At 40.2% G+C, this 23,020-nt stretch overlaps 2 protein-coding genes across 3 annotated transcripts; one reads left to right on the top strand and one right to left on the bottom strand.

The window, feature by feature from the left end:
- Positions 1-1,649: 1,649 nt before the first annotated feature.
- Positions 1,650-18,027, bottom strand: spats2 (spermatogenesis associated serine rich 2). 2 transcript variants are annotated; one of them, XM_071921422.2, is made up of 13 exons: positions 17,923-18,027; positions 14,555-14,861; positions 13,201-13,280; positions 11,939-12,047; positions 10,889-10,938; positions 10,316-10,538; positions 9,935-10,120; positions 9,581-9,716; positions 8,974-9,032; positions 6,286-6,395; positions 5,813-5,915; positions 4,810-4,955; positions 1,650-4,661 (listed from the first exon to the last, which is right to left on the bottom strand). In XM_071921422.2, exons 2-13 carry the CDS (start codon positions 14,577-14,579, stop codon positions 4,392-4,394), a joined length of 1,497 nt encoding a protein of 498 aa, XP_071777523.1. In that variant the 5' UTR covers positions 14,580-14,861; positions 17,923-18,027; the 3' UTR covers positions 1,650-4,391. The 2 variants fall into 2 exon arrangements, with proteins under 2 accessions (XP_071777523.1, XP_078144610.1); XM_078288484.1 differs by having other exon boundaries at positions 17,970-17,990.
- Positions 18,028-19,047: 1,020 nt separating this feature from the next.
- On the top strand, positions 19,048-22,367 carry pym1 (PYM homolog 1, exon junction complex associated factor). Its single transcript, XM_071921418.2, has 3 exons — positions 19,048-19,340; positions 20,545-20,638; positions 20,841-22,367. The coding sequence occupies exons 1-3, from the start codon at positions 19,310-19,312 to the stop codon at positions 21,334-21,336; spliced, it is 621 nt and encodes a 206-aa protein (XP_071777519.1). The 5' UTR covers positions 19,048-19,309; the 3' UTR covers positions 21,337-22,367.
- Positions 22,368-23,020: the final 653 nt, after the last annotated feature.

Genomic DNA, 23,020 nt, shown 5'->3' with positions numbered 1-23,020 from the left:
ACAAAGTATTCAACCCCCTTGACTTCTTTAAGCATTGTGTGGTGTTACAGCCTACATTTAGAATTTTGATTAAATTGGGATTTTTTTTGTCACTGATCTGCACACAATAACCCATAATGTCAAAATAGATTTTTTTGATTTACAACTTAATTTAAAATGAAAAGCTGAAATGATTTGAGTCAATAAGGATTCAACCTCTTTGCAGTGAAACTCCATACTGAGTGAAGGTGCACCCTGATTCCTTTGAACATCCTTGAGTTGTTTCTACAAACTTGGACTCCACCTGCTTGACATTCAAGCAGGGTTTCTGTGTATTCCATATGCTGGTAAATGCTTTGAAACAAACCCAGAGAAAATAAGTCCCACAACACTACTCACTTTCTCCAGAATATTTCTAACCTTGCCTTGTCAAAATCAGCCCTAAAGTCAGACAGATGGAGCTTTCACTCTACATTATATTCTCTTAATGAGCATTATACCTGTTAGGATTAGTATGGATTCCTTCATGCAGTAAGACGGTTGTCCAAATCCAACAGCATAATCATTTCAGTGAAGGCCTTCTCGTCTTTGTTTCAGTGATAAAACTCTTCTATTGAAGCGTGCCTCGGATATCTTTTCGCTGACAGTATTCATGTTCATGTGAATTGTGAAGGCTGTTGCAGTCGGGTCTCATTATGTGACGATGAATCAGTCCGTCCCAGGCTGAAGATGAAAAACTTCTGCCTGTGCCATTTTCCCACATAATTAAAATAAAGTGGTCTGAAAAGCATCTCACAAGGTATTCATTCCCACTGTTACTGAAGGGTTATGGAGTTTTGTAAGTGCTTATGTAAGTGTAATGTTGCCCTCTGCTGGCTGTACTTGGTATGTGAAGGCACAGTGTCAACCAGACTGATGCAGTAGTCGGTCTGGTATTGTCATCAGAGAAAAAAAACACACACACACACACACACACAGCATAGGACTCAAGGGCTTACAAAACACTCCTTAAACACTTTCCACACAGGCCTTTAAATAATTTGCTCTGACCTAGTTTATCCTCATGTAACTGTATTTAAGCCATCTGTGTTTATTTTGCATTATTGGATTTTGTTTGCAAAGCACTGTGTAACAGTTTTGGAAAGTGTAGCGTAATTAAAGTGTATTATAATTGTGTGAGATTAAAAATGAGCAGTAACCGGCAGTATGGAGATTTGAAGGCAGGAACTACGTGGATGAATCAGCTCCCCCCTGCAGCTGTACACGTCGATACTCCAGGAGCTATTTGATCATTTCAAATGCCTCCGCTGTCCGCCAAGTTGGGATTCAGCCTTAGTTACAGTTGTGCAGTCCAAATATTGAGGAAAAAGTGGTGCGTTTACTCTGCTACTGGTGCAGTCTGAAGAGACAGAGACATTTAGCAACAGCTTCTGTCTTGGGATATTGCAACACGGCCAACAGCAAATTGAAGCTTCATGGGACTGTAAGGTCTCCAACAGCTGCCATTAGGAAGTGAAAAAATGAACCTTTAAGTAATGGCTCTTATCTGGAAAAGTAACAACAGACACAAACTGAGTTGCATCAGCCACTGGTTTGCTTTCATACAGTCTGATGACATGGACATTACATTTGTGAATAGAACTAAAAAAAAAACCAAACATACCACAATCAAAGTATTGCAAACTGTTTTATTCGTAGTAAATGAAAAGTGTGCCATTCAGTGAGTAGGAGAAAGAAAGGGCAGGGGAATGTGGGACAGGGTAGATGTCTTTGGTCCATACTCTGGCGGAGGGATGTCAATGAATTGGTGGGAGACAAGAGAAGGCACTTAAGTTTACAGTTGTCTCAGACATTTTGAAAAGAAGGACATACGGTCTACTGGAAGAGTGAATCAACTAGATGTTTAACCTCCAAAGAAACCATATGCCTAACATGAATATCACATACAAAATGCCCCATGAGAGCACAAAATTATATAGCTACATATACGTATATACAGTAAGGAATCAGAAAAGAAAGTGGGGTGGGGAAGAGACGAGGTGAAGTGTTACTCTAGATTATCCCCTTTGGAAAACAATCATGAGAATTTAATTCTTTACAGGCCAAGGAAAGAAAAAAAAAAGGCAGCAACTTAAACAGGACGAAATTATTTCTTTGGCGATAACCTAATGTTCCTACAGTTTGGAATGTAAAAAAACCCTGTTTGGTTGAAGTCAGACCGAGACAGAAACAGAATCCCCAATGAGAAAGCTTCTGGCTTTGAGTCTTGATCAAATAAGTCCAGCGCCTCTAATACTAGAAATGTGCTGGAACTGAATCTGAATTGCTTGCCCCTCCAGCAAAAAACATTCAATCAATTGTAACTGGAACTTAGGCCACTTTTAACAAGCAGAGGAGAAATAATTAGTACAATTTCCCCAACAGCTTCAGTCAACAAAAACATCTTTGTGTTACATTACAACCAATTCCTCACGTATGCAAGCACAGAAGCCAATAGATACCAATTTATCTGACTTACAATATGTACTTACAGTATGTATTTAGACTGCAAACAAGTACGTCCTATAATAGTCTACAATATTCAGCAGCATTACCGCTGGAATAAAGATGTTTACCCCCCCCCCCCCCCCCCCGAAAAAAATCTAATCACAAACACATAAGTGTTTGGGTCTCAAAACTAACACTACCAGCTTACTTCCAACCAGGAAACCCACGAGAAAACAAAACGGGGGCAGAGAGTAAACGCATACCAAGTTTTTTCAATTAAATTTTTCCCCATAGTCGTCTTGCTCTTGAGGGAAGACGGCACGGTACGAAGAAGATGCGGCAATAATGTAATGATTGGTTTTACGCTATAGCCTTGCAGCTCCACATACACACATACATTAACTACAAGGAGATGAGGAATCACCAGGGGTCCCTGTCCCTAAATAAGAGCCTCCTGCAAGAAACAGTTTGCAAACAGGCCATGTCAAAAGGTTCAGCAATGAGGTTGTTGCCAGCTTTTTGTTCACATATTGTGGACACTACAAAAGAGACTTAACCCCAACAACAGCCTCCATGCATCAAGACTTGGCAGCCATAGAAAAGAACTGTGAATCTATAGAACCTACCAAAGCATTCATCAGTTTGATCAATTTTACTTTTACAGGTTAGGATAAAGTGAAAAGTGAACATATATATACGGGGGAACAAAGATCCTACGCCTTACCACTCAGCAATGTGCACAAGTCACACGTCTGCTCTACAAGTACCATCTGTTTAGAAAGCCGTCATGATGCCGACAGCCATGTTTCTAGAAAGGCAAATGTGAAGTCTCTCTGTGACTAAAAGGCAAGCATTTTATTTATATGCCGTTTATGTGCATATAACAACAACAACAACAACAGAACACAAAGAATGAACTGGGCGTATGGCAAAATCCATCTGTCTAGATATCCAAGACAAACAAAGAAACGACATGTGGACAGTGTTTCCTTTCTCATGAGCCTTAATAAGCAATGTCATTTAACAATATTCTACAAAAAAAGTAATGAGCCCTCTCTTAATTATACAATAATGAACAAGCCAAGAAAAGCTGCAACCACAATAACCCCATTGACCTGTGGGAGGGCAATACGTCACCGTCTTAGGTAATATTTGAAGAGTCAAATTCTGTGGCCACAGAGTTACTCTCAAACACACCTAATTCCAAGGGTTATGATGAGTTCAACTGTTTGCAGCAGCCATATGAAAAGCTCAGATTTATAGTTTGATATGTCTACTTAAGGATAGTCTGTAGTGTTGATTGCATGTCTGTTCTCTCGATGACAAAAATCCCCTTTAATGCAAATAACTACCGGTGCACTTTCAACGTAGGTTCTAAGGTGAGGGAACTGAAATGAATCCGGGAGACAAATAAAGAAATTGCATTCGAGGTGTGAATCAGAGAGCTGAAACAAACCAGAGCAGAAATAGAAAGTACCAAGAAATTCAACTTCAATAGTGCACAAACTGATTCCGGTAATCACGTCAACAGCCTCTGAACAAAAATCAACCCCAGATTCATTAACTGGTTTCTCTGAAGCAGTCCAAAAAAAAAAAGAATAAACAGAGACTGACAACAGCATAGCAATGAGATCTCTCAAAAGGGGGCTAAAGATAGAAGCTGCTACCTTAAGAGGAATGGGAGAAATGCATCTAAATAGCTAATGCAAAAGGAAGAGAAAGCACAGAACAGTGAGAGCTTTTCAAGTTTGGAGGATGAATGGATCGATGTAGAGGTGGCACTACAGCTCAACTGACAAAAATATGTAAACTTGTATTCTATTCTTCATTGAAAGGAGTTAGTAGGGAGGGAAAGAGTATAGGGCACTGGGAGGGGAGTGCGAGGGTTAGTAGATGGGTTTGACAGAGCGACGGGGTTTCCGATGTCAAGGGCAGTGTGTCCGCGGAGGCCTTTGGGGCAGCCCGTTGTGAGAGGGTCGGTCTGGGCGGTTGTAGGAGGAGGATGTAGAGGAATGGGGGGGACCTCTCGAGCTGTTGGAGTACTGTGAAGCGGGACCGTCGCCCTGACCCCCGTGACCCTGGTAACGGTAATTGCCGCGGGACGGGTTCCTGTCATGGTAGGAACCGCCGTTATACCGCTGACCGCCGGAGTGATAACCCTGTCCTTGGAAAGTACGCCGGTTGCCTTGGAAAATCTGAGGGGAGGATTCAAATGAGTCAGTCAGCCCTAAAAAAATGGCCACACCCATGATAAAAAAAAAATCTATATCTCTGAACTGTGAAACCGTTTTATGGTTTGAATGTTCGACAAGCTACACGTGTACGACTGCTCCTCCGACTGACCTGTTTGGTTGGCGGAGGGCGGGTTTCGTTGCCGGTGTTTTGGGACTGGGGGGGAGGCGGGGTTTCCAACAGCCCTGGGCTGGTGACAGAGGAGGAAGTAGAGCTGCAGCGAGAGCGATTTGAGTAGCCCGTCCGTGGGTGGTACACTGTAAAGGATATGACAAGGTAAATACCCAACAATACAACCGGTTTAGGTTCATGAGAATTCTCAATATTTTAACCAAACATATCTTTATGCCCCAGTAGCAACATTGATTACCTTTGTCTAAAACCATGTGGTAGCAATTAATTACTACAAGACAAATTTCTATTGAAGAGCAAGAACTGGATAATTTTAGATGCCAAAAATACAAGTGGGGTGGAGGAAGGGTGCCTTGGGTACATCTGTATTATCATAAACAAAACCAAACAAAAACAACTAATGTAATGTATGTATCCTAGTTCATGTATCCTAAGAGTATGTATCCTAATTTAGCACATTTCATATATTCAATTGCTGAATTAGCATCACTCAAGTCAGGCTATGTGTGGCGAGGTTTAAGTCTAAAAAAAAAAAAAAAAGGTCTCCAAAAATGATTAATGTGTACAAGGTGGCAAACTGTAGGGTCTTTTTCCAAAAGCGTCTGTCTATTTCCTTCATGAAAAGTTGGCAGACATCCTGACCTTTTGGTGAGTGAGATAATTAGCTTTTGCCACTTGACTCTGTTGTGTAACGAGGGGTGCTCATTATAATAACTTGCTTATTAGTCACCGTCAGTGTACTTCCAACTCCCTGACAAATTGCTTTTCTTGCTGGCATGCTCACGCGTGACACGATAAATTGTAGCCAATAATTGATATGCTCTCTTGTGTTTGGGGATGGGATGGAGGAGAGTGGGATGAGGTGGGCAATTTCCTTTTCCCCTGATCAGAAGTAGCAGGGTTGGGATGAGGGGCATTTTTCAGAAGCTTTAACACCAACAAGAAGAGAGAGAGAGAGAAATGAATGAACAGGATTCTGTACCTGATCCAAAACTTGTGATGCTCGTCTTCAATGGTTCAAGATCAAATGTAAATCTCACAGCTTTCCCAAGGTCCTCATCATATTTCCGTTCGCTCACAAAGTGCTGACAAAGAAAGATATAATCAATGATCATTATCACAAGCCTTCACCAAAATGCAATAGGTAAATGTATCTCATAAAAACATAATTTGTAATTTCTTTCAATGCTACTGTTGGCTCACCTTAGAATCTGCTAGCTAGCTAGACAATAGTTTATAACATGCTTTTAAATGTGGCCAAAAGTTCCCTGCATGCTTGGAAAATCTTAAAATGTGTGCCTCTAAAGGTTAGAAATGACTGACTGCCTGTCTGTCTTGAGCAGGCTGCTGGTTGTCTTTTTAGCTTGACAATTAACATCCATCTTACATTTAGTCAACTGGGACAAAAAAGTACTGGGTCAGATATTCTGAGAAGCATTGGTGTTGTGAACGTACCTTAATGTCCGCGCGCAGTTCAGACAGCTGGTCCTCAGACATGGATGCTGATTTGTCTGTCAGTCGTCTGAGCTCCTCTGCTCTCTTCTGTCGGCAATCCAAAATGGCCACTGAAACACAGTTGCAAAATGTGAGGTTTTACAGATTTGAAATTGTATTTGAATCAGACAACACACAAAAAGCTTATGCAGAGCTACAATATGTTTCATAATGTTAGGACAACACATTTTTTCCATATTTTGGCACCGTTTCTTATTTCTTTGGATTTTAAATGACACCGATTTTTGCACACTGTCACTTTTAGGAAACAAACAACCTACAACCTATGTTGTAAAATAAAGTAATAATTTACTATGCAGTTAAAAAAAACGTACAAGTGCGATGACTTTCACAAGTCTACAAGCTTACAAGTGATGTTTACACCACACTCTTGATATCTCCGATGTTCCTCACAGCCTTCTTTCATTTTGATGTATTCCTATGAGAATTCAGCTATGGGCTATGCTTGGCTTGAAAACACTCTGGTGAAGTACAAAGTACGGCTCCCTAAACAGCTACAGGTAAACAAGGGTCCAAGTTATCAAGCCAGCTTCAAATCACGTTGTTCCACAAACAGCCTTGGAAGAGTACTGAAAATAAGATGAATGTGCTAAAGTTTAGGCATGCAGGTAACTGACTCAGACTTGTAGGTCACTGCACATTGAGCATGTTTCAGTACAAAATTACTATGCAACTGAATAGAATTTGAAGTTGTCCAAAATAACTTTGGCATACTGAAATAAAGGGACCATGTTCAAAGAGTCTATAGTTGGCAAAATAATGAACAGACAACTACAAGAACTCTTTACACAGTCAGTCAAAAGGAAGGAAACCCCCACCACTACTGCTGCCAACTGCTCCCGTCTGGACGTCGCTAAGTTGTTACAAGACATCATTCATTCCCTCAACAATAAAAACTGTGAACAAGCAATAAGACTGAGTCTGCACCTTTGCAACACTTTGTAACAACATTGCATATTAGCTTGTTTTTACAGCGTCTGGTATTGCAGTGGCTTTTGTGTCCGTCCCGGCAGGTACTATATTTACAGTATTGAATGCTCTTTTTACTTTAATAAATTGATTGATGAGCCCATGTCAAAAGATAGTTTTCTGTCTGACTGATCGAAAATTAAGCTCTCTGAATCTGAATATCTTACTGTTAATCCAATTCCAATATAGCTGAGAATACCCTCAAATTAAAGCTGACAATTTGACGTTCTATGCACTCTAGGACATATTTTTTGATGAAGTGTTGTAATTTACTTTTTTGGTATACCCAATTGCCCTTAACCTGCCTCTAGTTTACTACTTCAATTGATTTCCTCCGTTTAATGACTTCCGACACCCCCCAAAGAAAGGGCCTGAACTTGTTGCTTTCAATCAAAGGTAGGCATATGGGCATACAAATGCAGCTAGCTAGCCAACTAGTTTGCCCCTTACTCAAAACGCAGCATGCCTTGTGGCTGCATTGCATTATGGACTATTGGGGCTACTGTCAGGGGAGAAACTGACATCTCTGCCTCTTCTAGAATCGACTTCTCGCTCTATGATTGTTGAACATTGGTGCAAAATGGTGAGACTAGAAATAAGCCTTGACCTTTGATTCTGAGGGGCTGACACCAAAACACCAAAACATTTTTGCATTTTTCTGTCTGCACTCGAAGACATCTAGATGTGATGTCACTTTGTCTACATTTGGCCTATTATCCACAGGAATAAGAAATATATACCACCCAACAACAAAATGGGCCCAGAAATGCAAGGTACATTGCTAAATGCCAGTGTTTAAGTTGGATTTTTCCTTTAATTTTGTAGCCATTAAGTCATTTCACATACAAAATAATAAGACTATGGAGCAAAGGCATAAAACATAATTTTGGAACTTAATGTATGTTACTTGGCATCAACTACCTTACCAGCTAAATACCACAGTGAGGATCAAAGACCCCAGCATATCCTGGATTCTACATATCAATATTCTGAACATCCTCTGAATATTAGTACTAGACAAATAGTGTAGATAAATCACTCTTCAGCTTCAGAGTTTTATTTGTGTATCAGTTACTAAATTTTCCTTCCCAGAGAGAAAAAGGAAAAAAAAAAAAAAAGGAAATCCATCAGTTAACACAGATATAAAGCAGGGGAAGAGATTACTGGAAGAGACCGGCAAATTTGGAGGAATGCTGGCTTTTGTAATGTCAAAGAAGTACTAGAGAGTTCCCTCTCTTTCCTCCCAATTCCCCACACACCTTGCACAAAGACAGCATTGAGTCTCCCTTGACACCTGACACTATTCACTTTTTCCAGACCTAGAACACACAACACTCTACACTGAGAGGACAGAATAAGGGAGAATGGCCTACTTGTACAAATATGCAGTCTTGCTCTGTCATGTTACACACACACACACGCAGGTATGCTCTAGGTATAGCAGGACCCTAAGGGCACCACAGCAGTTTTGAAGAACACTTGTTCTTGCTGTTCCACAACGGTCCTTTTTATTACCCTTCCGGAAATGATTTAGGTCAGATTCTCCAAGGCCCTGAGTCAGGTGATCAGATTATGTTTAGTATACTAGTGGCTCCTGGGTGGCATGAGTCAAGCAGGGGAGTTTGGTTGAGTCCAAATACTTGAAAATGTTGTACTTACTGGCCTCGGCTTTGACTTTGTCCATTTCTGCCAGCAGAGTCACTTCTCTGTCCATTAGACTAGAAGGAAAGAGAGGAAAGAAAACAGAAGGGGGTTGTTTTTCTTTACTTCTCAAGATAAGATATATTGTGCACTTTGACTTTGCACTGTGACAACAAAACAATCAAAAGAGATGACTGCTAAAAAATTTGGGGTGAGCAATATAGCGGCTGCACTGAATGACCATGTAAAACAGCATATGCAATACAACAGGCATAATGCTACGTTGGAGCTAAAATACAGAACAGTCTGTTTCGTAAGATATGCAAAGCTCTATCTCGGTGTCATCATGTAGAGCAAAGGTAAAAGAAATGCCCTTTGATTCACTGATGGTACATTGGAACCTTTAAAATACATTTCCCACACTGCTTTGGTAAACTTGGAACAAACTGATGTACAAACATAATGGGACACAAAAGTGCTCCAATACACGTCACCATTACAATCAACATGCATCAAATATTTTATCACCCAAAACAGAATTCAAATATTTAATGACCAGAGGCAGATTTGAAAAAACAATACAACAAAAAAACAAACAACAACACACAAATTGATGTTTAATTACCAGCTCTGGAGCTCAGCAAATGTCTGCTTCATCCTCTTGATTGAGGAGTCCATCTCATCCTTGACCACCATCCTGTAGCGAGTCAGAGAGGCGGTGCATCTCTGCAGGTCTTTCACAGAGCGGTCAATGTTGGGAGCTGAGGGGTAGACATGATTAGAGATTTACTAAAGCATACATAGCTGAAGGTTAGTAACTATTTCAGTGGAGTCCAGTGACAGATATTTTGTCCCAGGTTAGGTTTTACCTGTGCCTGGGTGGTGGCTCACAGTGCGTTATCAAAAATAACGGTCAGCATTCTTATTTCAAACTACATGCACAACTACATATTCTGGACAAGAGGTATAGGTGTCTAACCCATCTTCTTGATTCCTGAAGATCCATGATGGCTGTCATCACTGCCGAGTGGTAAGGAGGATGTGGAGGGATGGGAGTTTGAGCCTGGCCTGTGTCGGTTCTTACCGCCTCTGGGACCCTGGTGATTCCTCCTTCCTTGTTGAGAGATGGGACTCGGGGCACTACTTTGACTTTCTGCTTCTGCACCTGTGAGGAGACAGATTACCATGTACCATCTACCCACACTGAAGCAGCTAGACTCCTCAACTTAACCTGATTTGACAAGACTGGGATTGTACTCAAAACTTCAAAAATAACTTTTCAGTCCTTCCTCAATTCCTTCGGCTCTTGCTATAATTGTCTTAATCACTAAACACTTTGAGGGTGAAGAGTTGCGGTTACCAGTAGTTTCTGATGTTGCAGGTTCAGAGTCCAGCTCGGCTGCATCCAGAGAGGCAGAGTCCAACTGTTCGCTCAGAGAATCCAGTGACTCTCCATCCATTACTGACCCATTGGCATGGAAACCGTTCACCTCATCCTTGCTTGCCACAGGCGATGTGGCCTCAGGTGGAGCAGGTTCTGCTGCGGGCTCTGGCTGGGGCTTGGGCTTCTTTTTCTTCTTGGGCTGAAAATGGGATTATCAAAGTCAAACTACTTCTTCAATAGCCCCTCTTTACTTATCTACATCCTGTTCTCTGCTGTGGCAAGGACCCAAGTTCCCACATAGGGACGATTAATCTAAAACTGAAATAAAACATGGCCATTCAAATGTTTTGACACTTATACCACAACAGTATTACAAAAGTAAAAAAAGTTTTTAACCATAGTTTCCAATGAATGAAAAGGCAATCTGAAAATCAATCTAAAAAAAAAAAAAGTACAGCCAAGTTTTAAATGATTTAAAATTTAGGTTGACATCAATATGCTTCCTCCACCTGGAGAGAATAGAGAGACAGGTTCCTTAGTTTGCATTACCTTCTTTTTTCCGGTAACATTCCACTCCTTCAGGATCTCAACTGCACTGCCTGAGGTGTAAAGCAAACAATGATGAAGAGCGTACTCAATGACAGACAACATATTTCTGTTGGTGACTATCCAAACCCTTGCTTGTGCTGCACAGGATTTAAAAGCTTAGAACACCTTTCTCATTATCTGACTTCCCTAAGGCGTTGTTTACCTAACCCAAAAATAAAGAATAGAGCAGTCTGACGTATGGGGACACCCTTCGTTCTATAATTAAACCCTTGAACACTAAAGGCTTGTGAATGACGCCATTCAGTCTTCTGAATGATGCAAAGCATGGCATGTATGAAAAAAAATAAAAGGTTCAGGGTCACGAAAACCACAGGTTATGAGGAGCTGCATGCCAAGAACACAGATTTGACTTGAATGCGGCAAACCAGCAACAGGGTTCATTCAGTGACTTTCAAGTCATTGTTTGGTGGCATTCAAAGACTCAAAATTGGCATGTTTTGGGGTAAGAGATGACACTGCTCAGAATTAGACATCACAGAGGCCTCATGTATTACGCATGATCTTGTTAAAACCGAGAACTCATGGTGAAATTCTTAATTTTAAAATTGCTATATCAACACAAATATCAATCAGAGGGTTTTCCTGTTGATCCTAGGACAGAGAGAAATTATGAATTTGGGTGCTATATTTTAATATAAAAAAATCAAGTTCTTTCAAGGCCATCCACTCATTTTTAAAAACTTTGAAAGGCCTTATTTTATTTTTCTCACATCCAAAAACCTTTTCAAGGCCCGTGGGAACACTGTAGCAAGGTACTCTCGGTAAAAAAAAAAAAAAAAATCGCTGGATAGTGGTAAAAGTAGGGTATTTCTGGAAGTAGGCAAATCATGTGCATCACATAATACTAGCATACATGATATAGGCTACTGCTGTCAGACAATTTTTACGTCATTTTTGTTTGCACGGTCCAATTATCACTGATCAAGGCAATGCCGTACTATAGGGAGATTTTGCCCGTTCTTGAGGTCAAACGTTGTGACATCCCCATACCTTCTAAGAAAGCTTGGACGGCCTTGTCGACGCAGTTCTCAAAATGCTGCAACACCAGAACGATCTCATTGTTGCTTTTGTTGGGGACAACTGCCCTGACAGCACTGATCTGGAAAAAAAAAATAAAGAAAGTGTAAGAGGAACAGGTTTCTACATAAATGTCACTGATACAGCATCATCTCAAATAACACTGAGATATTTCAACATTTAAAATAGCACTTGGCTTAAGGACACAACACTGTAAGCCAATATTGTCTTCTTGCCTATATACTATAAAGCTGATTATACACAGCCAATAACAATGTTTTTTGTAGAGCCTGTTTCAGTTTTGCAAACAGAGGAAGACACAGCTGCATACCAGCAGCTCCACTGCATAAAAAGAGTATTTAGATTTGATAATTAGAATAAAAACGTTTTGACAGCATAGGTTTCCTGTCACTCTTGCCTGGACAGCTGTTCATAACTCAGATCACCGTTTTCCATTACAGAAAACAATCTACTTTCAATGTATCCTTTACTTTCGATGTAAATGTGCTTAAGAACATGGGAAAACAAACACATTAACAAAAAACAAAAAGGCCTGCCGTGAAAATGTTATGACACCATGGTAAACGTCTGAGGTGTCCCATTTTCCTCAAGTTGCTCCATTATCGCTTAACAGACTTTAAAGAGGACGAGGCTCTTCCTCAGATTGCATTATGGTATACAATGGTGCAAAGTCACTCTTCATGAATGTGGTCCTTTTCATTGGATTTCATGGTTATCGAAAAGTATTAAGCTATTAAACATCTAAATAATTGGAAAAGATAGTATATGGACACTGATGCATCAAGTTAAGAATAACCCAAGATTAGCACTCACAACATTGCATTGTGCTTGAACAGTATTATGGCTGCGGCTCAAACTCTGACAACCTACCCTCTCATGTTTACCGATGCCGAAAACCGGCTCACTGGGAAATTGCTTAGACTAAGTGCTGTGAAGTGCCCACACCTAATGAAACTAAATTTCAAGGCTCGGGAGCGAGTCAAACTACCCAACTGCTCAGAGTAGGGAAATCTACGCCTTTCAATAGAGCTCAAGTTGTGATATACACTGGAGCTCATGAAAAGTGCCAAATGCTACCCCATTTGAGAACACTGGAGGCAGATTAGAAGTCCATGATAGTGCTCAAATTTTTTTCTTTTTCTTTCCACCTTAAGCCTTCCCTGAGAAATAGCACGCTCTCTGTGCAAGTATTGTGCAGTCTATTTACTTCTTACCTTCTCCTTCATCCTCTCAAATGTTCCACCCTGGGACATGACCATTTTTGAGTGAGTGTCAAACACCACCCCAGAGGCATCTGGGGAAAAAGAACAACAAAAAGGACACTCCATTTTCTGTTGGGCCTCGAGTCCTATTTGCAAACCACTGTAGCACATCATTTGCAAAACAAAACACCCACCACACATCATCACTTCAGGACACTGGCTGGCGATTTCCTGGACAGAGTAGTTTTCAACAGGCTAAGCCTGCGATTCCAAATCACTTTACAATGGCAGATCTACTCTTGTGAAACCATTTGTCTTTATCTCCAGGAAAAGTCTACGTTTGAATAGGCATGTTTCATGTAAGCATATTTGTCTAAATCACTGAATCAAAGAAACCTCTCAACACTGGTTGATAAATAATTTGAAAATGGCTTACATGTGTTTGCTGTAGGGATGTTAATATTTGATAAAACACTATACATGGTGGGGAGATAAAGAGGCTAGGGATCACCATGCATTGTGCTGTGGAGGAGGTAGGAGGCTGCACACTAACAAGGAACCAGGCGTAGAGAGCACTCACGAACAAACACAAGTTGATCTATGTCATGAATTGACAGACATTTGGCCTAGACCCATGTCTGACCAAATGGCATGGGATATAGGCTAGACAATACATTTGGCCCACAAACTCGTCACACCTGTCCCCAAACAGTCTGGGATATGCATCAAATATGAACCAGTAGCAACACCAATAGAGCCTACAAAATTGTGAGTCTTTCAAAAAGAACAACTCAGCAAATCTAGGGTTTATGCATCAGAGGAAGCAGAATAGCAGTTAATTCAAGACATGTTCAGTGAGATCAGAAACAGCTGAGTTACAGTAAAAAAACAAAAAACGAAACGTGGCATTCTTAACAAATTGCTAGAGGACATTTATTTTTCGAGAATGACAAACAACCACTACAGCTGAAAATGAAGAGGTGGAGTAGAGTCCAAAGTTAATTAATGGCCATTTTTAAAGACAGACATAAAATGCTGGGCCCTTGTAAAGGTGGCTTCTCCATGAATGTAGGCTAATGTCACTGTAAATGTCCAAGTAAAACTCCACATAATTTTCTTTTAGAACTATTCTTTTATTAGTATTGAGGTCTATTAGGCCATGCTTGCAATTTTCAGACTATTCCATTAGACTCCATGTGAAAACAGCCATGCACACATTCATTTGTGAAATAATTTAACAAAGTTAGACCCCTTGCTGGCCAAACACAATATCTACTCAAATATTCTGAAATCAATGGCAAAATCTGTGTGTGTGTGTGTGTGTTTACAAATACAAAAACAAAATCTTGATAAAGCAAATACATACCCCTTTGGCTGTTTTTCTTTGCCATGTTGTCCGTTGCTACTCCACACAGAAGTATCTGATAAATGCTTCGTTGTATAGCTCTTCAAGTCAGTAATGATCACTAACCTTTCAAATACTCAGTTTAAACTGGTATAAAGACTCTAAGTGTAGTAATTTTCCCTCCGAGTTTTCTCTCTTAGACCAGATGCCAACAAAGGCTCACAGCTGGCAGAAGGAGGGGTTGGAACAAGGGAGGTCAGATCAGGCTTCCACCACTTAGGCCAAGATTCAAGTTTTCTTCTTGGTTCTCCGCAAAAATGATCCAATTCTGGGAGGGAAGGAAGAGGAAAAAAGTAGGCTGTGTTAGGAGAATTAGTGATGAGAAAAGGCTTCAAGTCTAGACCACAATGTTTTGAGTGTCACAGTGTGGGTATATAAAACTGTACAGTCAGAGTTATTGGTATTATTCATGCTGTATAAAGCAGAAATGTAGAGATGCCATTTGTCTACCTTCTTAAAATGTGAAAATAGAAATGATGCACATGAATTGAAATCCATTTCCTCTGACTGTAAAATATGAATGAAAAACAGATTTCGATAAATTACTGTCTGTCTGGCACATCATTCTGGACAATCTGCACTTAATATTGTCCTTGGCAGCAACAATGCATTTTAGTTTTGGAAAAAAAAAGTGGGCCTACATACTAACACATCTTTGAAGGGTATTCCTTTTTTCTCAGTTCCTAAAGTCTGTAGGAGTGGTGGGTGATAATGTTTTGAGGGCTACATGGAGAATTGAAGTCTGAAGAAGAGCAGTGTGCTCGAAATGTCATTGTAGTGCCAATAAAGCAACAAAAAGGGAGCTACAGTGTGCGGACTTTCCTTGCTAGATATACATGGAGAATTCACCATGCTATCACAGACTAGAAACTTGTTATGACTGTGCTGATGGTTATTGCAAATCCAAACATTTGAAGCTCTGATAGAGTATTGAAATAGACTTGACCAAGAACCACCTCAAATAAGTTGAATTTTCATATACTAGAGAGACTCAATTTGCAGCAACGGATAGTAACCTATAAGATCTAATCAAGTAATAACTGATGCCGTAGAAATGTCTCTGGAGGGGACAATAAAGGTAGGGGTATCTCCAATTGTCCAATGTGCATTTGGACATTGTTTTGGAAGTTTTTTTCCAAACTCTTGCATCATAAAGTCTCTGATCAATTGAATCAGTGAAACCATATGGAACCCAGCTATTTCGAAATCTGAGTACTACAAATGAACGGCCAAAATACTTCTCGAAACTTGATAATGTCGGGATTCCCACATGACTAGCCAGCTCAAGGTAAAACTTTCTGGACATGCCTCATTCATTCTCTCTCCTTGGATACAGCTTACTTGCAACCATACAAGCAGGCAGCATATTTATCCCACTGTAGCCATCTACCCTCACAGGTTTTTTTCTTGACAAGCAGTAGTGCATCAGAATAGATGTCTCCTGACATGACTTTCAATTGAAACATCTATTGACAGATAAAACAGAACTTGTATTTTTAAAAGTCAGCATTCTGTAGCTGGAAAAGTAACATTTGCAAGTTTATGATAAAATTTTGGTTTGTCCTGGGCATGGTGGGATTGCCTAAATGTCTCTAGGCAATACTGCTATAAAGGGCCTTGATCAGATGGGTACGACTTCTTATGGAGGTTGGCATCACCCTGTTAGGATCTACTGCACCATCAATACTCTGCTGGTACCCAAGCTCTCTTGCTGACAGCTGCCTTATCCAAATCCACTTTAATTATGCCCCTGCTAGTCTTTAAAAAGCTTGAACACCACCTTCGGCAAACTAGACTCATTTTTATGGGCCAGCTGTTTCCCCCTTTAGGTTTCTCTTTCTGACCCAGGTGCTCGAGAAAAGGAAACTTAAAACTATACAAACCCACACCCTTTTGATTAGGTCTTCGCATGCCACAGTCCTGCACTGCGTTCCACCACACCTTTGCACACGTCAAACTCACATACGCACAGTCAACAAGTGACACTGGACTGGCCAATCATGCAAGGATTAAGATGCATTATGTTTAACAAGAGGGATGGTGCTTGAATCTTCAAGTAGGCCAGGTGCACTTGTGTTGATTGATGCAAACTACCGGATAAATGCCAGGCAAGCACTCAAACAAAATAGCTGACTAAAAGTTTTGGTGTAAATTGAACAGGTCTACTTGAAAGAAAATGGAAAAGAGGTCACAGAAGGGGTGGCATGTGTGACATAACCAGGTGAAAACCTAGATGATCGCTCGTCACTGACCCACAAAAAAAGAGTAACTGGTTACAATCAATCTCAATCCTCAACCAAGGCTGCAGGCCGATTACCAATAATCATGGAGGTCAAATTTCAGTCTAGTTGGAGAGATGTTTGTTATCATCATTATTATCACTGCTTCTTGCACGCCGACAGACTTGAAGCAAGCAGCAAAGTATTTCACATTTTAGTCTCTGTTCATACTCTTTAGCTATATTGCTCTAGATTTCAAAACTAAACGGTTCAAACAAGTAACGTTAAGCTGTAACAGATAGTGATCCTTGACATCACTAGCCGTTTCTTAGCTAGCATCACCATAGTACACTCATTCAACTCCAGGGTTATTAGGCTCTTTACAGAAACCATATTAGACTCGGGATTTTAATGTTAGACAGCTGTTAGGTGCAAAAAAAAACAAAAACAAAAAAACAAAATGGCCAACGTTACATATAATTTCAGAAATAGTTAGGTAACGCAGCATTATGAGATTTACGACGCACTAGTCATAAAATAGCTGACGATAGCTAGCTATCTTAACTATTAACGTTACCTAAACACTGCTGTTACTTAACATTAGCTATGAAATATAATAAACGTAAAATGTTTATCTGACATATTTTAACTTCAGAGGGCCAAGTAAATGCAACTTCCACAATGAGGGTCTCGCTTCCCGTCTTTCATTGCCAAGCAACTCATTTCGCATATTTGGCTGTGGTCCGGACTGGGTTACGTTAGCTTGCTAACGTTGCCTATCTGGGTAGCCTTGCAGTGCCAAACGTTATTGATAACGTTAATTTGGTATTAACGTTATATTTTTACAACATCAATGGCAACGACTTAATGCACTATACAATATCAACGTCTACTTTTTAACTGTTGAGTACAGCCATAGCTATCTAGTAGCTAGCAGATTTCTTAGCATTTATTAATCAATGCCCTGTTGTAACGCTAGCCAGTCGTTTACCGTTGGCTACTAATCTCTGACGTTAGATAGCCCAGCTACCAAGCTAGCATAAACGCATCTGCCTTTTGGGTCGATAATTAGTTCTGCATGATGGTAACTAAACAGTATTCAATACGTACTTCGTGTTGGCGATGAAATTGAACGGTAGATTCTGGAAACGGTTTACCTCAGCTCCTACTGCCAGTCGTCTTTTCAGGGAGTGATGTTATAGCGCTAAATCGTCTGCTGTGGGCATATTTTCCTCAATCAGACTCCTTGGGGTTGCCAGGTTGTATTGAAAGAACCCCCTTTTAATACATTTGAAAATGTAAAAGTTTTCAAAAGGATAAGCTTCTGGTATTTTGCTAATTCGTCAAAATTGTATTTCAAGAGCAGACTCAGTTGTTAATGATGTTTTGACCTCTATATCATTCTAAGTTAGAACCATGTCAATACCATAAGTATTAAGAAAGATAGTGAAGAAAAGCTATAGCTTGTCAGAGACTGCTTCATTGTTGGGACCATCAGCATCATCACACAGTATCTTCAATCAACCAAAAACCCACACCTTAAACATTTAAGAATTCCTCATTCAAACCTGATTCAAACCAATGCATAGACTACTACTAGCTGCAAGCAACGAAGAATGCTAACATTTCCAACAATCTCTTTTTATACTAGGCTATGTTGTAGACACCCAAATAAATAAAAATGACACACTAAACTTCAAATAGTTATCTTTGATTCTAATTTCTACCACTCTGATACAGTTTGAAAACCACTTTTGTGAACGAGTTTTCCAATTTTTACAGTCTCTTTTCAATATATACTGCTATACTTTATACCTTTTTGTAACGCACATCTATCGTCTTCATTAAGGACAATTTAGGACATTTCTGGACACATTTATAGTAATATATTTGTAATTACTTTACGGTGTAGACCATTACATTTCAAAAGTAGAACAGTCTAAATAATTAAATCTGCTGATGAAAAATGGCTAACGTTAGCTGCATGTCTGACAGTCACTGTTTCCAATTCACACTGAAACGAATGATATCCACCACTGTGCGTGATAAAATGTGCAAAAATGAAAAGAATAATAGCCTATGTCAAAAGACAAGGGCTAGTCGATTTGTTTCCACTCCAGAAAACCCTGAAATCAAGTTTTAAAATACCGGTTGACAATCCTAACCTGGCAACCCATGATCCACGTCGTCATTTCCGAAGTCCAGGAATCTGGTTCGCACGTTTTGTTACGTGGGGTCGCCCGATTATTTACTGAGTGGTCTATAACTGGTCATAGTTTGGCATTAGCTGTGTGTGCCACATATTCATCGTACTGATAGCTGGCTGTATGTGTTGCGATGACAGTTCTCACCTCGAGGGAAGCAATATTTCAACAGCAACAGCTCAAAGAAGTGTAGTTTGCTACTGTGTGGGACCGAGGCGAGGGGAAGTGTGACAAATCAGGTTGGAGTCAACGACGTTACCAACTGGCTGAGCGGAGCAGCACGTTACACCAAAATGGCAACCCCCTATGTTACGGACGAATCTGGTAAGGCTGGTGCATGTGTCAGACCTTTGTTGTTTCAATAGATTTCTCCATGAAACATACTGTAACTCGACTTCAGTATTTTAGTCAACAGTGACATGGTTAACAACGTTGTGGAATAAGACCCTCTGTACTCTAGCTAATGCTAACCTTAGCTATAATGACCAGTGTCAGCTAGCGTTATCGCTGTAAGGTGGCTAACACAGTAGTTACCATTAGCTAGTAGCTAACCCACATCCTTAAAGCTATCTCTATGAAAAGTAATGTGTGAGATGGCTACTGCTAGGCGCACATTTCTATTTGTTACTTCATAACTTTGGCTACTGGCGAAACTAATGTTAGGGTAACCAGCGGTATGTTGCCTGTACGCTAACGTTACATTGCAGTATCTCTGCTGTAAACTACACTGCACTTTGCCCCTGTGGCTAAATGCACTTTAGCGGGTTTTTACCCCCAAACTTTGACTGACTGTGATCCAGGGCGTGGAACTATGTGTATCTGTACTGTATGTGAGTGTAGAGAGAGGGTGTGGAGGTTACCATACACTACTCGGTGAACTCCTTACAGACCAGAAATGAACCTGAAGTGAAAAGGATGAGCTGCAGGTTGACCCGAAAATGACAACCCCAAGGCCCCTCAGTAGTTTCCAGTGCTTCCTGATATTATGTTCAATGTTTTCATCTTCCCAGGTAACAATAACACGTCAACCAGAAAGGATAATTTCAGCTAATAGTGCTAGAATAGTGCAACAAAGTTTTTCTGGTTGTAAAATCTGAATTACTGGAGGCTTAAAACAATTCTAGACTTAAGTGTTGAAGTTTTTCAAGACCCAGCTTTGGCATTTATTCTTAGTAATCCACTCCATGACATTGCCATGGCAACAATTTAGGCTAAATCAGCAATGACTACCACTGAAAACTGTACAGACTCAGTGTGTGCAGTTACTTGACGAGTAAGTGAGTCTCTCATTTGAACGCATTCAACATTCAAACCCTTGCCACTTATGTCTTAGTTTGACAAACCTCCAAAGGGATCCAACTGTATTGTTCTGCCCACCTGTTTTCTATATCCTGCTACAGCCAAAGCCAGACTCTGATGAATGGACTAAATTACAGATGCCCCTGTTTAACCTTGTTTTAATAATTTACAGGTTTATGCATGTAAGAATATCAGTCCTTTCTAAAATGTTGCAACTGTTACTTTGCAGGTAAATACATTGCTGCCACCCAGCGACCTGATGGAACATGGAGGAAGCCAAGGCGGGTAAAGGACGGTTATGTCCCCCAGGAAGAAGTCCCAGTGTAAGTGCAGTTCTCTCTGACATACAGTTGTAGACTGTACACCATAAGTCATTCATGGTGAAATAAATGGGAAAATGTAAAAAGAAATGGTACTCCCTTTATAGTTAGGCTAGTAGGCTACTGTGATTCATGAAAGGATGTTTGTCAGCTTGCATTCATTCAATCCAGTTTCGTCTTGTGTCTCTGTCTCTTGCCATTTCAGCTATGAGAACAAGTATGTGAAGTTTTTCAAGAGCAAGCCGGACCTGCCGCCTGGCATGAGCCCAGCTGATGGAGGACAGACAAAGCAGCAGCAAAAGATCCCCGGCTGTGTGGACAGCGATACAGCCGGTCTGTCGAAGACTGCGAAACGCAACATGAAACGTAAAGAAAAGCGAAAGCAGAACCACCAAGGCCAGGACGAGAATGTGGATGTGGAGTCGGTAAGAGATGCCGTTGAGAACGTGTCCATTTCAGAGGGCGGTGAGTCTCCACACAACGCAGTGGCACCAGTCTCCGCTTCGGCTCCTGACGATGCCTCAGCAGCTGAAAGGGCCAAGAAGATCAAAAACATCAAAAAGAAGCTGCGACAAGTTGAGGAATTGCAGCAGAAAATGGACTCGGGGGAAATCAAACAGCCGACTAAGGATCAGTTGGAAAAGCTTGGCCGGGTGAAGGCCTTACAAGATGAGTTACAGCAGCTTGAGCTTGAGTCTTGAAGCAAGTTTGCTAAAAAGGACAGCAGATTAGTTGGACAAACTGTTTGAAAATACAAACTAGACACACTGAAAGACAGGGAAGGGACTTTTGCTTTGTGATCTTAGCTTCCCTTGAACAAATTCTGCCTATTTGGTATTGAACATGAACTCTAGCTTTGGAAGTGAACACACTCCCGACGCCTCTCCAGCAGAGACAGACAGGATATCTACTGTATGTAGCTGGCACAACATCTCCAGAACTGACAAGCTGTTACCTGTTTTCTCACTTCAGATCTGTGTAAACATTTTTAGGACTCCTGCTCATATGCTTGTATTGGCCAGGCCATTCATTAATCATGGTTTTTTAAATGAAAACATTGTGAATTGTTTCGTGCATGTCTTTTCTTTCCCTTTTGTACCTTTCATAGTATCAGATATTACCTAGCCATATAAACTGAAAAACAAAACTTTTCAGTTTAAGAGAATTATAGTTTGTCGACCTATCTGCTTTAGAAATGAACCTAACAGTTTTGTCAATGATTGGATGGCCTCTTGAATTCACACTAATGTTGAGGCACTCTGGGCTTTACAGTCATTGTATTAATTAAAACTCCATGCTATCTCAAAATGTTTCATTATCTCATATTGCTTTTAGTATAACTCATTCAATAGATTCAGCAAGTACTTGAGGTTTGTTTCATGAATAACTGACAGTCAAGTTTGGAAGGAAGGATATAGATTCTGTCTTAGAAACAGAACATTTTAGAAAAAGAAATTCAATTTTAATTTAGTCTTATGATATATATTTTTTTAATAGCCTAAATCGTTTAATCTTGCAATGTCTAATGTTAACCAGGAAAGTATGCATTTTCTGCTTAGTCACCAGATGAAGTATTCCCCTGAAATGGAAAAAAGGCAATTCTTGTTTGGACAGTTTGTAGATGCAGAATGCCCTCTGCTGGTGAGAAAGCCACTCTAACTTTGTCTTTTTTCTGACAGTTGTCTCAGTTCTTTGGCATTAAAATACCAGCAGTGGGATACAGTAACGGTAATTGTTTTGAGCCTGTGTGTGCCGAGTCTCTTTCCCATCTGTTCCCCGTCACTTTTCATGGACTTCATTCCACAACGTTACATTTCGACAGAAAAGGAGGGAAGCTCTGCCCACAATCAGAAGACAATTTGTAGCAATGGTTACATTTACGCCACATTGTTTTGTCTGAATGGGATCTTTGGTCGTACACATTGTAATTAATTGTTGTCTCAGAGCGGAAGTGCGGTTAGTTGTTTTGTTCATAGGATAGTTGTAATAACCATAAATTAAAGTAAAAGAATGTTAAGATTTTTCATATGGAGGAATATTGTAGATGTTGCACAAACAAGAATATTTATTGAGCAACAGCAGTGATATTTTTGGTACAACTGTGACCTTACACTTCAAAGCATGTCTTCTGGGAAGTAATTTACTTACAAAGAATTGCAGCTTAATGAAATATCAAGGAAACTAATTTTCACCATAATGAAATATTGAAGGATTGAATTTCCCCCTTACATGACTATGGTTCGACTGTTAATTAATTCTTTTAATAGAGGCAGTGGGCAGACCATCTGTTCTTTAACAGTTACACAGAGGTGATAAATATTTTTATTTACTTCCTTTGACGTAACAAACATCACTCGGACGCTATTCTTATACACTCTGAGACAA

This window comes from Centroberyx gerrardi, chromosome 14 (assembly GCF_048128805.1).
Source record: "Centroberyx gerrardi isolate f3 chromosome 14, fCenGer3.hap1.cur.20231027, whole genome shotgun sequence".
NCBI classification, from domain to species: domain Eukaryota; kingdom Metazoa; phylum Chordata; class Actinopteri; order Beryciformes; family Berycidae; genus Centroberyx; species Centroberyx gerrardi.
The sequence above is the reverse complement of the archived record's forward strand: the minus strand, read 5'-3'. Positions and strand labels throughout refer to the sequence as shown.

Coding starts and splice junctions, on each gene's coding strand:
- spats2 (XM_071921422.2), bottom strand. CDS start 14,579: ATGGCAAAGAAAAACAGCCAAAGGG. Junction 12,048..13,200: donor TTGAGAGGATGAAGGAGAAG/GTAAGAAGTAAA, acceptor TTTTTTTTCCAG/ATCAGTGCTGTCAGGGCAGT. Junction 10,121..10,315: donor TGCAACATCAGAAACTACTG/GTAACCGCAACT, acceptor GTCTCCTCACAG/GTGCAGAAGCAGAAAGTCAA.
- pym1 (XM_071921418.2), top strand. CDS start 19,310: ATGGCAACCCCCTATGTTACGGACGAATCTG. Junction 19,341..20,544: donor CTATGTTACGGACGAATCTG/GTAAGGCTGGTG, acceptor GTTACTTTGCAG/GTAAATACATTGCTGCCACC. Junction 20,639..20,840: donor CCCCAGGAAGAAGTCCCAGT/GTAAGTGCAGTT, acceptor TTGCCATTTCAG/CTATGAGAACAAGTATGTGA.